Source organism: Macaca fascicularis, chromosome 4, assembly GCF_037993035.2.
Source record: "Macaca fascicularis isolate 582-1 chromosome 4, T2T-MFA8v1.1".
In the NCBI taxonomy this organism is placed as follows: domain Eukaryota; kingdom Metazoa; phylum Chordata; class Mammalia; order Primates; family Cercopithecidae; genus Macaca; species Macaca fascicularis.
The window spans coordinates 62703832-62721150 of record NC_088378.1 but is presented as its reverse complement, the minus strand read 5'-3'; the positions used below and the strand labels follow the sequence as shown (position 1 = coordinate 62721150).

At 44.2% G+C, this 17319-nt stretch overlaps 1 protein-coding gene across 4 annotated transcripts in view; it reads left to right on the top strand.

The window, feature by feature from the left end:
- The window catches only part of CNKSR3 (CNKSR family member 3), a 112419-nt gene extending 95610 nt beyond the window's left edge, over window positions 1-16809 (top strand). For all 4 annotated transcript variants that reach the window (XM_005552189.4, XM_005552188.4, XM_045391344.2 and 1 more), the window contains 4 exons: window positions 6962-7086; window positions 10782-10990; window positions 11485-11574; window positions 15144-16809. In XM_005552189.4, coding sequence (XP_005552246.3) covers window positions 6962-7086; window positions 10782-10990; window positions 11485-11574; window positions 15144-15442 — 723 coding nt within the window. In that variant the 3' untranslated portion in view covers window positions 15443-16809. The remainder of the gene's footprint in view (window positions 1-6961; window positions 7087-10781; window positions 10991-11484; window positions 11575-15143) is intronic.
- Window positions 16810-17319: the final 510 nt, after the last annotated feature.

The following is a 17319-nucleotide window of genomic DNA, read 5'->3' as shown; positions in this document are numbered from 1 at the left end:
ATTGTATGTCTTCCCATGGAAGAACAATAGTCTTAAACCATCAGTTTTGAAACTTTCTGAGGCAAGGTACTGGAGAGATTATGGAAAGATTATGGTGTCACAGAGGAGAGGTTAAAAATAAATAACTCAGAGGCCGAGTGTGGTGGCTCACGCCTGTAATCCCAGCATCTTGGGAAGCTGAGGTGGGTGGATCACTTGAGGTTAGGAGTTCGAGACCAGCCTGGCCAACATGGCAAAACCCCGTCTGTACTAAAAATACAAAAAGTAGTTGAGTGTGGTGGCATGTGCCTATAATCCCAGCTACTCGGGAGGTTGAGGCAGGAGAATTGCTTGAACCCAGGAGGCAGAGGTGGCAGTGAGCCGAGATCACGCCACTGCACTTCAGCCTGGGTGACAGAGTGAGACCCTGTCTGAAAACAAAAACAAAAACCAACCAACAAACAAAAACTCGCAGAAATAAAGGTAGGGCAAGAGGGGACCATAATTACAGTTTATAAATAATAACCGAACATATTTTACAATTCACTTTTTAATTGACAGATACAAATTGTGTATATTTATATTGTGCAACACAGTGTTTCCAAATATGTTTACATTTTGGAATGGCTAAATCAAGGTCATTAATACATTTATTACCTCACATGCTTACCATTTACATTTATTTGTGGCAAGAACACTCAAAATCTACACGTGTTATAGCAACTTAGCAATTTTCTAGCATGCAATGCATTTTTATTAGCTATAGTCACCATGCTATACAATAGATCTCTTGAACTTATTCTTCTTGGCTAACTGAAACTTTGTACCCTTTGACCAGGATTCCCCAATCCCACTCCTTCCAACCTCTGGCAGCCACCAGTCTACTCTCTGCTTCTAAGAGTTAGATTTTTTTTCTTAGATTCCACATATAAGTGAGATCATGTGGTATTTGTCTATATGTACCTGGCTTATTTCACTTAACACAGTGTCCTCCACGTTCTTCCCTGTTGTCACACGTGATAGGATTTCCTTCTTTTCTTCTTTTTTTTGTTTTGTTTTGAGATGGAGTTTCGCTCTTGTTGCCTAGACTGGAGTGCAGTGCCGCGATCTTGGCTCACTCACTGCAACCTCTGCCTCCTGGGTTCAGGCGATTCTCCTGTCTTAGCCTCCTTCTGAGTAGCTGGAATTACAAGTGCCCGCCACCATGCCCGGCTAAATTTTATATTTTTAGCAGAGACGGAGTTTCACCATGTTGGCCAGGCTGGCCTCAAACTCCTGACCTCAGGTGTTCCGCCCGCCTTGGCCTCCCAAAGTGCTAGGATTACAGGCGTGAGCCAACCGCGCCTGGCCAGGATTTCCTTCTTTTTTAAGGGTGAGTAGCATTCCCTTATGTATATACACCATGTTTTCCTTATCCATTCATCTGTTGATGGACTCTTGGGTTGACTCCATGCCTGGGCTATTTTGAAAAATGCTGCAGTGAACATGAGGGTGCAGATATCTCCTCAGCATACTGATTTCATTTCCTTTAGATGTGTATCCACTAGTGAGGCTGCTTTTTCATTTTTCAGGGAACCTCCATAATGTTTTCCATAATGGCTCTGCTAATTTACATTCCCACTGGCCATGTGCTAGGATTTCTACATCTCCACGTCCTTATCACCCTTACCTTTTGTTTTTTGATAGTAGCCATTCCAACAGGTGCCCGCAGTCATCTCACTGTGGCTTTGATTTGCATTTCCCTGATGACTAGTGACGTTGAACATTTTTTCATATCTCTGTCGGCCATTTGTATATCTCCTCTTGAGAAATGTCTAGTCGGGGCTGGCTGCTGGGGCTCACGTCTGTAATCATAGCGCTTTGAGAGGCCAAGGCAGCAGGATCGTTTGAGCCCAGGAGTTCAAGACCAACCTGGGCAACAAAGCAAGATCCTGTCTCTACAACAATTTTTTTTAAAACCAACTAGTTGGGTATGGTGGCACATACCTGTAATCCCAGCTACTTGGGAGGCTGAGGTGGGAGGATTGCTTGAGACTGGGAGGCTGCTGTGAGCCTTGATTTTACCACTACATCCGCCCTGAGTGACAGAGTAGAGACCCTGTCTCCAAAAAAAAAAAAAAAAAAGGCAAGAGAGTGATGTCATTTCAGGTCCTTTACCCATTTTTAAATCAGGTTCTTTGTGGGTTTTTTTTTTTTTGCTATTGAGTTCTTTGAGTTCCTTATATAGTTTGGATATTAACCCCTTATCTGATGTATGGTTTGCAGATACTTTCTAGATTGACGCTTTGTCTTGTCAGTTATTTCCTTTGCTATGTAGAAGCTTTTTAATTTGATGTAATCCCACTTGTCTGTTTTTGCTTTTGTCGCCTGTGCTTTTGCGGTCAGAGCCAAAAAATCATTGCCCATAACCGAGCCTATTGATTATATCCCAGCTGCTTCTGTTTGCATTGGTCAGTGTAAAATTTAAACGTGCTTAGACTTTTTTGGATTTCTCAGAATATGATACTTAACATTACAGAGGTGCTAATTCCACATAGGTAATTGATGGATTCCTGCCAAATGCTTGCTCTGCCTGCTCATAGTTGCATGAGATAAATGTTGGGTTCTGAAGGAGAGAGAGGTATGGACTGGGAGGTGGGAGCCTGGGAGGGTAGGTGGGATTTGCATTGGCAAATGGGAGCGTGTATCACAGAGGAGATGAATGCTTTTGTTTAAACACACTCACCCACAAAACATAGATAGACCACCATCGGAGAAGGGCAGTGTCTTAGATAAGGTTTCCTAGAGCAGAGTCTGAGATGCACAACCTTGTGAGAGCAATTTTTGAGGGTATGTGCTCCAAATAAAACTGGTAAGGGAGAGAGGAAGGCAGAATGATGACGGAGAAGCAGCAAGGATGCCTCTCAGGGGCAGCGTAGCCTTGACCTACTATGCAGGATGAAGCATCCTGGTGGAGCCACACAGCTCCGGGCTCTGGTGGCCCTTCTCGGGCGAGGCAGCTCTGTCAGCTGAGGGCCATTCTTCCAAGAAGGCTCACGCTAAGCCGTGAGCCTTAGCGGCTGGCACTCCCAGCAGCGGGGGGTGGTAGCGGTGGCAGTGAGACTCTGGGTGGGCTCCAGAGCTTCTACCAGAAGGAATGAGTGGCTCAGACTCTGGAGCCGGGGCTGGGAGATAAAGTTGGACTGGTTGCCTGAGACTATCATGGCAGGTATGGAGTGTCAGGCTGAGGAGCATGGGCTTTCTCCCACAGGTGACAGGTTGACAGCTGCTTTGACATTAATACCTCTATTACTCTGCTAGGGCTGCCGTACAAGGTGGTAGAAGGTCAAAGTCAAGGTGTCAGTGGAGTTGGCTTCATTCTGAGGACCCTCTCCTTGGCATGCAAATGGTGGTCTTCTTCCTCTGTCCTCATGTGGTCTTCCCTCCATATGTGTCTGTGTCTTTTTTTTTTTTTTTTTTTTTTTTTTTGAGACAGAGTCTTGCTCTGTCGCCCAGGCTGGAGTGCAGTGGCCAGATCTCAGCTCACTGCAAGCTCCGCCTCCCAGGTTCACGCCATTCTCCTGCCTCAGCCTCCCGAGTAGCTGGGACTACAGGCGCCCACCACCTCGCCCGGCTAGTTTTTTGTGTTTTTTAGTGGAGACGGGGTTTCACTGTGTTAGCCAGGATGGTCTCGATCTCCTGACCTCGTGATCCACCCGTCTCGGCCTCCCAAAGTGCTGGGATTACAATGTGTCTGTGTCTTAATCTTATGGGACAGCATTCATGTCAGATTGAGCCCACCCTGATGACCTCCATTTTAACTTAACCACCTCTTTAAAGACCCTATCTCCAAATACTGTCACTTTCTGGGTACTGGGGGTGAGAATTTGAACACAGGAATTTTAGGGAACACAGTTTCAGCACATAACAACATCTAAACATAAGAACCACCAGAAGGGAGGCTACTGTATAAGGGTAGATACGATGTGGTCCTGGGCAAGGCTGGTGACGGGTGATTTAGTGAAAGACTAAGAATGCCAGAGGCCACTGGGAAGCACATCAGAAGGGCTCAGGAAGCAGCACAGCCTGGTGGTTATAAATGTGGCCTCTGAGTTGAACCACTTGAGTTCAGGTCCCAGCTCTGCCACTTACTAGCTGTTGTGGGACCCTTAGTCAAGGTATGTAATCTTTCTAAGCCATGCTCCGCTCTTTAATAGTGTTGACTATTAGAAAAAGTTTTGGGGTAAGGGTGAGAAAGGCCAGGGAGAAGCAAGTGTCCAATGTGACAGGGAACCTGGGTGGTGACAAAAATTGGAAAATCAAAAAAGAGGCCATTTGGAAGGAAGAGATGTTGGGTATTTTGAGCATAATTGAGTTTGAGGCAATAGAGGAAAATTCACATGGATCTGTTCAGAACATGAGTGAAAATAATTTTTAAGTACAGGCTAGTGTTGGTCCCTGGAAGTTCACTTAAGAAGGGACACTCTGCAATGTTCTCTGGTTTTGCCTACTTTCCTGCCAAGTCCCACTAACTGTGCAGTTTGGGGAAGAGGTGGTGGTAAGAGATAGAGACACCTAATTTTCCCTGTGACCCAGGGAGATAATGACCATCAAAATGCAGACACCATTTTATAGCTTAGCTACCAAGTGTTCTTGTGCCCAGGGTATTTTCAGAATATAAGCTCTGGTAGACAAATACTCTGTAGAGTTAGCCCCCAGCCCTGGGGGTTTCTCTGTGTTCCATTCTTCATTATTCTTTGTGCCTGGACACCCACCCTTCCCAGAAGAGAGCTCTTAAGTTTTTCAACATCATTTCTGTTGACCTGTCATAGAAAAGGCATTCACCATTCTGTTTTGATGCCACACACCTGGTAAATGAGAGTTACTGATATAGAAGTAATGATCCATATATGTATTTTCAGTGAGTATCAATTTTGTGGAAATGTTCTAGTTTACTTTTGCTTCTAAGATTTGTAGAATCTGGATCCTGGCCTCATGTTTTCAGATATGATCCAAGATTGACATGTTGAGATTTCAATTATAAATTGAATAGAATTGATAGATTATGCATTAATGACCAACGTTTAAAATATGGGGTTCTACTCTGGAAGACTGAAAGCTCAGTCCTTGCCCCTGTGACTTGCTATCTCTCCTGAAAATGAGCTGTCCTCTGTGAACCTCCTGGTGGCCATGTCTAGCTCCGTCACACTGGCCAGTCAGTCCTTTCAATCCTTAGAATCAGGTCACAGTTTCACTTCAGGGAGCTCTTCCATCACAACCAGTGTTGAAGGGTAGCTTTTTTTTTTTTTTTTTTTTTTAGTAGAAACAGGGCTTCATTATTTTCTCCAGGCTGATCTTGAACTCTCGAGCTCAAGTGATCCACCTGCCTCCGCCTCCCAAAGTGCTGGGATTTTTACAGGTGTGCGCCCACATGCCAGGGTAGCTTTTTATGTCTGCCCAGGGCTTAGCACAGTCTCACTGGCCATCACCAAATATTTCCCTGCCTTGACTCCAAGATTTCCTTGCTGTTCTTTACCAACCAGAAAAATCATTGTTGTCATTGTTAGACTGTAGAAAGGTAAGATTGAAGGTCTCATGTGAAACATTAAAAACCATGCCCTTTGAGACCAGTATCATAGTTCAAATTCAGCCGTGTGGATTTGAAATTAAGATTATATACATATATGAATGCATATATGTATATATAGTACTAAAACAAACGGTATAAGGTTGTGTATTTACTATGGGAAAGCAGTGTCCTAAGTTGTTTACATGTGTGATCTTAATTCTCACAGGCACCCGATGTTGGTACTATTCTTGTCCCTATTTATTCTCATTTTATAGATGGGGCACAGAGATATTGTGTGACTTGCTCAACAATAAACAGCTAATAAGGGCCAAGCGTGGTGGCTCACACCTGTAATCCCAGCACTTTGCGAGGCCGAGGTGGGCGGATCACCTGTGGTCAGAAGTTTGAGACCAACCTGGCCAACATGGCAAAACCCTGTCTCTACTAAAAATACAAAAATTAGCTGGGTGTGGTGGTGCACACCTGTAATCCCAGCTACTTGGGAGGCTGAGGTAGGAGAATCACTTGAACCCAGGAGGCACAGGTTGCAGTGAGCTGAGGTCGCGCCACTGCGCTCCAGCCTGGGAGACAGAGTGAGGCTCCATTTGAAAAAAAATACAAAACAAACAAAAAAAACAGCTAGTAAGTCTAGCCAGGGTCACATCCAGAGTTCCAAGCAATACTTCTAGTCAATAGTAGCGCTGCTACTGATTTGATTTCTTTTTCTTTTCTTTCCTTTCTTTCTTTCTTTCTTTTTTTTTTTTTTTGAGACAGAGTCTTGCTCTGTTACCCAGGCTGGAGTGCAGTGGTGCACTCTTGGCTCGCTGCAGCTTCTCCCTCCTGGGCTCAAGCAGCCCTCCCATTTCATCCTCCCAAGTAGCTGGAACTACAGGCATGTGTCACCACACCTGGCTAATTTTAATATTTTTTTTAGGGATGGGTTGCCACGTTGCCCAGGCTGGTCTCGAAGTCCTGAGCTCAAGCAATCCATCCACCTTGGCCTCCCAAAGTGCTGGGATAACAGGCGTGAACCACCATACCTGACCTTGCTAGTAATTTTCATGAACGAACTCATCTAATTCTCACTGCAGCTCTATGCAAGAGATATTATCAGTATCACTCCTTTACAGAGGAGGAAAGGGAGGCCACAGATGTTTAAGTGATTTCCTCAGAGCTAGAATCATAACCCTGGCACCTGGCTCCTAAGCCTCTGCTTCTTGCCACTATGCATCGTCTTTCAAATCCCTCAGCTAATTCTAAGGGTTTCAAAGAAGAATGTAAGTTAAATATTGCAAATATCTGTAAACACATGAATGACCTCAGTCCCTGTTCAGACACGGGGTTGGTGTTGGTTTGGGGAAGGGGAAATGAACACCAAGAATCATCTCTGAATTGATCTCCACTCTTTGCATTGCTGTGTTACTCATGTTTCAGACCTCACCTCCACCTACGACAACCCAGTCCCCTGAAAGCACTATGGATACCTCGCTGAAGAAGGAGAAGTCAGCCATCCTGGATCTTTATATTCCTCCTCCACCAGCTGTTCCCTACTCTCCCCGGTATGTTGCTATCCATTGTCATGGTATGCTCGTCTCCTGTTGGTGGTGTTTGTAAATGGTGGTGTGAAAAGAGGATCTTGAGAGAGGAAGTTGCTGAGCCACAGTATGACAGGGCTGAATCTTGAACTACCATTAAAAGTATGATCAGCCTTACTTTATAGGAGTGTAGGGACAGATCTAGGTTCTGTGGGGCTTGAAGCTATACAGTTTGGTGGGGAGGGCCCTTTTGAGAAAAGAATATGGCAATATTGGCCAGGTGTGGTGGCTCACACCTGTAATCCTAGCACTTTGGGTGGCTGAGGCGGACAGATCACTTGAGCTCAGGAGTTCAAGACCAGGCTGGGCAACATGGTGAAACCTCATCTCTACAAAAAAATACAAAAATTAACCGAGTGTGGTGGCAGATGCCTGTAGTCCTAGCTCAGGAGGCTGAGGCAGAAAAATCGTTTGAGCCCAGGAGGTGGAGGTTGCAGTGAGCAGAGTTTGTGCCATTGCACTCCAGCCTGGGTGACAGAGCGAGACCCTGTCTCAAAAAAGAAACAAAGAAAAGGATATAGCAATACCTTACTTTTGAAAAATGAATGTAAATGTGCTCTCCTGGGACCTTGGAAGGGTCTGTTGGAGGCCTTGCAGGTTAAGTTTCATTAACTCCATGGTAAATTCATCTTGAGGGGGTAGATAATAAGTATTTCTGTGAGATTAATGAGAGGTGCGGCTTGATTTTGCTGAGAGAGATGTGTTCTTCATAGAACTTGAAAAAAAACCTATGTGGCCAGGTGTGGTGGCTCACACCGATATTTCCACACTTTGGAAGGCCGGTTCAGGAGGATTGCTTGAGCCCAGAAGTTCAAGACCAGCCTGGGGAATATAGTAAGGCCCCATCTCTACAAAAAATTTTAAAAATTAGCTGGGTGTGGTTGTGTGCACCTGTGGTCTTAGCTACTTAGGAGGCTGAGGTGGTAGGATCACTTGAGCCCAGGAGGTTGAGGCTGCAGTACACCTTGATCACGCCACTGCACTCCAGCCTGGACAACACAGTGAGACCTACTCTCAAAAACAAGAAAACGCAAACCCATGTGACTGTAGGTATGAACATTTCATATTTGTGTGTGTGTGTGTGTGTGTGTGTGTGTGTGTGTGTACCATAAATTCTTTTTATTTTAATTTATTTTTATTTTTTTTTTGAGACAGAGTCTCACTCTGTCGCCCAGGCTGGAGTACAGTGGCCAGATCTCAGCTCACTGCAAGCTCCGCCTCCCGGGTTCACGCCATTCTCCTGCCTCAGCCTCCCAAGTAGCTGGGACTACAGGCGCCCACCACCGCGCCCGGCTAATTTTTTGTATTTTTTAGTAGAGACGGGGTTTCACCGTGTTAGCCAGGATGGTCTCGATATAAATTCTTAAAAGATAGTTGCTTTCTTCATGGCTAACTTAAATACTATATGGTATAATGAGGGTGGTATATAGAGTGTACAGGATGATTTAGGTGTGATCTAGGCTTATTTTAATCAACTCACATATTTATATATGTTGATAAAACTAGAAAGTCTGGCTCATTTATTCAGCATATCTTTCCTGAGTATTGGGTCTGGGTTACCATCTGACACAAAACAGACTCAGTCCTTGACCCTACAGAACTACCAGGGTCTTATTCAGCAATTCAAGCATATATTGAGAAATATATGATTAGGCTATAATATTTCATAAAACAAAGTTCGGGCTGGATTTTATTACAGTGACATTTTACTGTATATCAGAATTTGTTGTTTACTGGTTTTCATTTGAAACTGAGGTATTTGTTTCATTGTATTTCTTCTGTTTTGGGTGCAGAGATGTTTTTTGTTTCCTTGAGTCTTGGTTTACTCAGAACTTATTACAGCATGTACGAATGTACCTCAGGTGATCAGGGCATTCTGGTTCACGAGATCTTAAGTGTGTTTAAAGTTACAGGTAGTATTTGCCTCTGCATATAGAGAGCACAGCATTCCACGATGACTAATGTGTGGATTGTTTCATCAGAAACTGGAGGAGGATGCCCTCCCTTGATCCAGAATGTTCTTGTCTGGGTTGCGGGAGCAAGAAAAGGAGTGGTGTGTACATAGTGAGAGATAAAGGAACCTGGGGCTAGAAAGAGAACTGGATTAAACTGCTTGGGAGGACGCTTTTGAGAGTGCACAAACACACCACTCATGAAGGATTTTCCGAGGAATGAAAAACGTGAATGGATTACCGAGAAACCAGTCATGAGTCATGGAAACTTTGTGAATGGGGAGTTATATGCCAGGTTTAAAGGTATGGAAAGAGATATATTTGTGGGTGGGAGGGGTAGGTGGGTGCCATCCCACCTGGGAATACCACACACAGGCATGGCTGATTAGTAGATGGCTTTGGGACTCAGCTGATTCTGTATTTTGTCTAGCAGTTTTTGTCCTGATTTGCCTAATGGAATTTACCAAGTGCAAAAAAGTCTAATCAGCTGGTAACTTGGACTCAAATTAATCCTACACTTTAAACTGACAGGTAGATAGAATTAGGATGGAATCGGTGATCCAACTTTTGCTGGTTTTGTAGTATTTGGTTCAGAGAAGAATCACTCTCCATTGGTTAATATAAGGGTTCCTTTGGCCGGGCGCAGTGGCTCACGCCTGTAATCCCAGCACTTTAGGAGGCCGAGGCAGGCAGATCATGAGGTCAGGAGATTGAGACCATCCTGGCTAACACGGTGAAACCCCATCTCCACCAAAAAATACAAAAAAATTAGCCGGGCGTGGTGGCGGGCGCCTGTAGTCCCAGCTACTCGGGAGGCTGAGGCAGGAGAATGGTGTGAACCCGGAAGGCGGAGCTTGCAGTGAGCCGAGATCATGCCACTGCACTCCAGCCTGGGCGGCAGAGCAAGACTCCGTCTCAAAAAAAAAAAAAAAAAAGAAAAGGTTCCTTGGTATCTTTTGACATGGTTTTCAAATATAATAACTTCATTATATATCAAGAGTCTTTTTTGCTGGATTTTGGCAAAGATACAGCTCTTGGCGTGAGCAACATGGTTTGCTAGAGCACACCTTAACATGTGATTGCTGTAGTAAATAGGATATTCAGCTACACACAGAAGCACAGCAAAACTAGAGCTGTCTTCTCAAAGGTATATTTGTTTAGATACATATATATTTTTAAAACCCTGCATTTACTCTTTTTTTTTTTCTTTTTTTTTGAGGTGGAGTTTCACTCCATTGCCCAGGTTGGCGCTCCATTGCCCATAACCTCCGCCTCCTGGGTTCAAGCAATTCTCCTGTCTCAGCCTCCCGAGTAGCTGGGACTACAGGTGCCCGCCACCATGCCCCGCTAATTTTTGTATTTTTAGTAGAGATGGGGGTTTCACCTTGTTTGTCAGGCTGGTCTTGAACTCCTGACTTCAGGTGATCCACCTGCCTTGGCCTCCCTAAGTGCTGGGATTATAGGCAGGAGCTGCCATGTCTGGCCTGCATTTATTCTTATATTTCATCACATCATGGTATTTGGCTCTTGTGTAATAGGATCTGTATGTATTTGAGTGGCAACTGGGGTTGACAAAAGGAACGCTTCTCCAGTGGAAAAGGAGAATTTAAGTTACCTTCTGTGTGCGGAGGTAGCAGGACTGCTGGAATTCTTCAGTATGAGAACATCTTTGTAAACAACTTAAGTATTGCGCATATTATCTTCCAGGGATGAGAATGGCAGTTTTGTGTATGGAGGGTCCAGTAAGTGCAAACAACCACTGCCTGGTTCTAAGGGTTCAGAGTCCCCGAATTCCTTCTTGGACCAGGAAAGCCGGAGACGAAGATTTACCATTGCCGACTCGGATCAGTTGCCTGGGTATTCGGTGGAAACCAACATTCTGCCCACAAAAATGAGAGAGAAAACACCATCTTATGGTAAGTTTCGAGTGTTTGTTTTGTTCTGCCGTCGGCCTTGACTTCTCCTCCCCGCCCCCTGCCTTAGTTGGAACTGTTGGATGAATTTGGCAGACTTTAAGAGTAATCTGAGGAAAACATAAACCTCAATGAAATTCTAAGTATGAGACCTTTATTCATCTCTCTCAAGCGGATCCTTGTTGAGTCATTACTCTGCCTGGCATCAAAGCCCAACTGGGTGAGATCATGTTACAGTTTCAACTTTCAGTGCCTGGGTTTTAGCTTTGGAGTTGCTTTGCTCTGTAGACTCACAGGCTCAAGTTTAATGTGCCTCTATCTTAATTGCCTGCTATGGAAATACAGTGCTTTAAAATACTTTTCTTATTTTAAAATTTGTTATTGCTTCTGTCTAAGTGGGTGCGATATTGTGGGGTCTACGTTATAAATAAAGGCAAGGATTCACTAAAGTTCCAGAACTTGTCAAACTTGTCACCTTCTCTCTCGTCCCTCTGAAGGCAAGCCACGGCCTTTGTCCATGCCTGCTGATGGGAACTGGATGGGGATTGTGGACCCTTTTGCCAGACCTCGAGGTCATGGCAGGAAAGGTACGTTTAAGCCAAGCGAACCAAGGAGCAGCAAATGGGGAGTGAACAGACCCAGGCCCTGGTTTCACTTCTATTTGTAAATGTGTTATAATAAGTAGACTGAATATTTGGCCTCTCTGAGCCTCATTTTCTCGTCTATAAAATCAGGGCTGCAGAAGATCTTTAAGATCCTACTTATTTCTAGAATAGCAAAATTATGTCATCCTAGTTAGTGATTGTAAATATCCTAATTAGCATTGAGTGCTGTAAAAAGGCTGTAGACTTTAATGGTCTAATTTTTATTTTTCCATTTATTTTAGAGACAGGGTCTTGCTCTGTTGCACAGGCTGGAGTGCAGTGGTATGATCACACCTCACTGTAGCCTTGAGCTCCTGGACTCAAGCAATCCTCCTGCCTCAGCCTCCCGAGTAGCAGGGGCTACAGGTCCACGCTGCCACTTCTGGCTATTTTTTCTTTTTTTTGGTAGAGACAGGGTCTCAATATGTTGTCCAGGCTGGTCTCAAACTCCTAACCATAAGTGGTCTTCCTGCCTCAGCCTCCCAAAGTGCTGGAATTACAGGCATATGCTACCATACCCAGCCAGTGGTCTAATTTTTTAATAAATAGAAATAAATTATTCATTAAACAATCTTTTTTAAAATTTATTTTTAAAAATTGAGATGGGTTCTTACTATGTTGCCCAAGCTGGCCTTGAACTCCTGGGTTCAAGTGATCCTCCCACTTCAGCTTCCTGAGATAGCTGGTGTTATAGACCTGTGCCGCCATGCCCAGCTTTCATTAAACAATCTTATTCTAAATTTTGTTACTTTTATTTTTTGAGTCTCTCTGATTTCTGATTAACAAACATGGATTTGTTTTCTTCCAAGTCCTTCTTGTGTTAGAAGGTAATTACTACTTGAAAAGAAATTTGTGTTTAATTCACCCTGTAATCAAAGTCACTGGTTATTATACTAGTCTTGAGTGAAATGTTTTAAAACATTCTCATTTGATTGCCAGATTGCATTTGATCATCATCATTGGCAGAACACTATAACATTGTTTTTGCAGTTGTTGAAACAAAGGGCAGTTGAAAAGTTAAGTACAATAGGCTTTAGATAGTAAAGGGAAGAAGAAAAAATTCTGGAGGCCTAACCTTCCAAAGGGATTGATTGACCCCTGACCCTTTCTAGGGACTTGGTAAAGTTTGTCACCTAAGTACGCAGATCGCCTGTATTATGCTAAAGTGAAAAAGGGAGAGATGCCTGGGTACCATTCAAGATCCCCTTAGTTAACGTGTGAGTATCTGTGGAGCAGTCAGCAGGTGGCAGGGCTGTCCTTTGTTTAGATTTAGACACGTTAACATCTTCCTTACCGTTCTTCTGAGCCCGGGTTGAGCCTTTAATTTATTTTATACATGGAGAGATGAAGTGTCGGGGTTAGAGGGTGTGAAATTGGGAAGTGGAAAAATACTTGTTCCCTCCACACCTCCTCCCATATTTTTCTTGCATGATTGTTTTGGAATAAAGGTATCTATCTATACACAGCCACTTTAAAAATAACAGCTTTATTGGGATATAACTCATTGCATAAGGTTCAGCCTTTTAAAATATACAATCAGGTGGGTTTTAGTATATTCACAGACTTGTGCACCACTTGCCACTATTCCAGAACATTTTTGTCGCCCCAAAAAGAAACCTTGTGCCTTTTAGCAGTCACTCCCAATTCCATCCTCCTTCAGCCCCTGACAGGCATTCATCTACTTTGTGGATTTGCCTGTTCTGGACATTTCATATAAATAGACTTACACAACATGTGGCTTTTTGAAAATGGGCACGTTTTAGATGTGACTGTTCCCCTTTCATTACAAAAGCAAAGCAAGTACATTGAAAAACGTGGAAGGCATGAGAAAATAAAACTCAGCTGGAATCTGTTTCTCCAACCTAAGAAATAATCACTGTGAATGTTTTCGTGTGATTTCCAGTTGTTCCTGTATTCACATTTATATACTTAGAAAAAAGTGCAAAATGGGAGAAGTTGGCCGGGCACAGTGATTCACACCTGTAATCCCAGCACTTTGGGAGGCCGAGGCAGGTGGATCATGAGGTCAGCAATTCGAGACCAACCTGGCCAACATGGTGAAACCCCATCGTACTAAAAATACAAAAATTAGCCAGGTGTGGTGGTGGGTGCCTGTAATCTCAGCTGTTTGGGAGGCTGAGGCAGGAGAATCACTGGAACCTGGGAGGTGGAGGTTGCAGTGAGCCCAGACCGCACCATTGCATTCAAGACTGGGCAACAGAGTAAGACTCCGTCTCAAAAAAAAAAAAAAAAAAAATGGAGAAGTAAATATTCAATAATACTATGTAAAAATGAATATTATCTAGACATATTTTAAAAGAATATAGCCGTATTAGTAAGACATCTTATGGCTCTAGCGCCTATTTATTCAACGTGCCACTGTTAGAAATTTAGGTTATTTTTGTTTGTTTTTTTCAAATTCTAAATGTTTCAGGCTAGGTGTGGTGGCTCATGCCTATAATCCCAACACTTTAGGATGCTGAGGCGGGCGGATCATTTAAGCTCAGGATTTTCGAGACCAGCTGGGTGTGGTTGTGTGCACCTGTAGTCCCAGCTACTTGGGAGGCTGAGGTGGGAGGATCTCTTGAGCCTGGGAGATGGAGGCTGCAACTAGCTGAGATGGCACCACTGCACTCCAGCCTGAATGACAGTGTGAGACCTTGTTTCAAAAAATAAAAATAAGCATAAAAATAAATGTTTCAGTGAGCATCCATGCCCGTAGATCTTTGATATTTTGGGGTGTAGAATTTCTGCTTCACAAGGATGCTACCTGTTACCAAAGTGTCCTGTATTTTAACTTTGTATTAAGTTTCTTAACATTCCATCCCCATCCCAGGGGGTCTGCTGGCAGTTAGGGCAGGACTACTCTTTTCCTTGTTCAGGAATGTCCCTGAATGCCCTGCATTAAACAGTGCATGAGCAGTTCTTGTTCAGCCATCGCAGGGCACTACAGTCTCTGATCCCCACCCATTAAAGGAGCCCCGTGTGTTACCTCTCAGGTGCTAAAGCAGCCTGAAGTGGGAGGGACCTTTCCCATTTCTGCTTCCAGAGCACCCATTGGTGGGCTCAGCCACATGTGGGACCTTGTGGCCAATCCAGGGAGGAGAGCAGGGTACGGTGTCCACATTCAGGGTGGTGGCAGAAGTCTGGGCAGGCTGAGGGCCCTCTAAAGAGCACTGTGCGGGGGATTGTGACTTTTTTTTCTTTATTTTGAGAGCCAGTCTCGCTCTGTTGCCAGGCTGCAGTGCAGTGGCGCGATCTCGGCTCACTGCAACCTCTGCCTCCTGGGTTCAAATGATTCTTTGAATAGCTGGGACTGCAGGCGCCCGCCACCACACCGGCTAATTCTTGTATTTTTAGTAGAGATGAGGGTTCACCATGTTGGCCAGGATGGTCTTGATCTCTTGACCTTGTGATCTACCTGCCTCGACCTCCCAAAGTGCTGAGATTAGAGGCGTGAGCCACCGCGCCCCACCGGGATTGTGATTTTAATGGACTTTGTCCGTCAACAGGGGAGGACGCCCTTTGTCGGTATTTCAGTAACGAGCGGATTCCCCCGATCATCGAAGAGAGCTCCTCTCACCCATACCGGTTCTCCAGACCCATGACCGAGCGGCATCTGGTCCGGGGTGCGGACTACATCCGAGGAAGCAGGTGCTACGTCAACTCAGATCTCCACAGCAGCGCCACGATTCCGTTCCAGGAGGAAGGGACCAAAAAGAAATCGGGCTCCTCAGCTACGAAGTCCTCGTCCACAGAACCGTCCCTCCTGGTCAGCTGGTTTACGCGCCTGAAACTGTTGACTCACTGAGAGGGACCCTGCTCAGGCCACCTGCCTGGCTCCTCCCCAAGTGCCTTGCTTTTACAGTGGACAGCCTCTTCCCGTTTCAGCCTCAGTATTATGTAGTGACCTTATGTCATTTCTTTTTTTTTTTTTTTTTTTGAAAAGTTACCTACTGCCCTTCTTGGAAGTTTGCAGAATTGGATGGGAACAAATTCAGAGGATCTTAGGTGCTGGCTTGTGGAGACAAAAGGAGGAAAACGGGTAGAGCCTGTTTGTCTTGCTTCCCCAGAGACAAAATGTGGAGACACACACTAGAAATCGCAGCCCTGGCCAGAGATACTATGATCATTGTGAGGGACTGGTGACATTGTTCCTCTTTGAGGGGCTGGGGGGACTAAAATTGGTGGCTATTTTCACACAGATATGTTGGTTTGTGGTCCAACTTCTTTATCTGAAAAAGCCAGTGAGAAAACATTTTTGATTTGATTTTTCTTTTTTTTTGAGACGGAGTCTCACTCTGTTGCCCAGGCTGGGGTGCAGTGGCCGGATCTCAGCTCACTGCAAGCTCCGCCTCCCAGGTTTACGCCATTCTCCTGCCTCAGTCTCCCGAGTAGCTGGGACTACAGGCGCCCGCCACCTCGCCCGGCTAGTTTTTTGTATTTTTTTAGTAGAGACGGGGTTTCACCATGTTCGCCAGGATGGTCTCGATCTCCTGACCTTGTGATCCGCCCGTCTCGGCCTCCCAAAGTGCTGGGATTACAGGCTTGAGCCACCGTGCCCAGCCTTGATTTGATTTTTCTAAACTATGTACCATATTTGTAAGTGTAGCAGCTTTGACTTTGCAATAACGTGGCAAGTATCCGATTTCTCCTTTGAGGCAGAAGTTTAAGTATAGGCCTGTTACACTTGTTTGATACCTTTTTCATGACAGTCTCAGTATAGATCAGTTGGTACAGAAACACATGAACACATTTTGATAGGGCTTATTTCACACAAAGAAGTTTATGGTTATTTGTGTGGGGTGTTGTTATATATTATTGTCTTTAAGGAAAAGAAGCGATAAGATTCGCTGACAGCCAAAGTATCATTTAGAAAAGTGAAGCAACAAGATTTAGGTTGATGAAAGATACATCAGTTTGCATTTTGACCTGTTCAGTGTCTGTCTTCCAGCACAGTGTGTACAGTTCTTCAAAATTGTACGCAGTTTGCTAATTAGAAATATCTTGGAAAGCCTCATGGTCACTAATTTTCAACTAGCATCAGGTATTTTGAAAACGTGTGTCTGGATATTAACTCTTGTTTAAACTGAATGTATGATATTTTGTTAGAATGGAAAAGTACTATCTTGTTAATTTAAGTATTTTAAATATAGTTGTATATTTTTCTTACTCTTAGTCACCTGTAATTGAAATATTTCTGTTTCGCGTCATACACGAAGCTAGTGAAAGAGAAAGTGCGAGGTATCTTCAGATTAGCAAGTGACTGTGGCTGTTACCAGCAGGGCACTATTGTTTAAAAAAAAAAATCAAAATAAACCCTCCCAAGCATTTTGGGATTTTATGGATTAGAAATGGAAGAACAGGAGAAGCATGTGTGAAGTGAAATTGCACGAGGGGAATTTTCTGAGGTATCTTCCTAGGCAGAGCTGAAATACCCTACTCCAAAATGCCCTTTCTCACACCACCGAATTGTTGAGTTTGCTGAACTGCCTGGAATTCAGCCCATGAAAATCACTGGAGTTAGGAAACGTCTTCCCTTTAAAATGCCTCTGGTGTGGTTAAAGGAACTAGCAACCACTCATGTATTACTACTGTGACTGAATTCAGTCAGGATTTTTTTTTTTTTTTTTTTTTTGAGATGGAGTCTCAATCTTTCGCCCAGGTTTGAGTGCAGTGGCACAATCT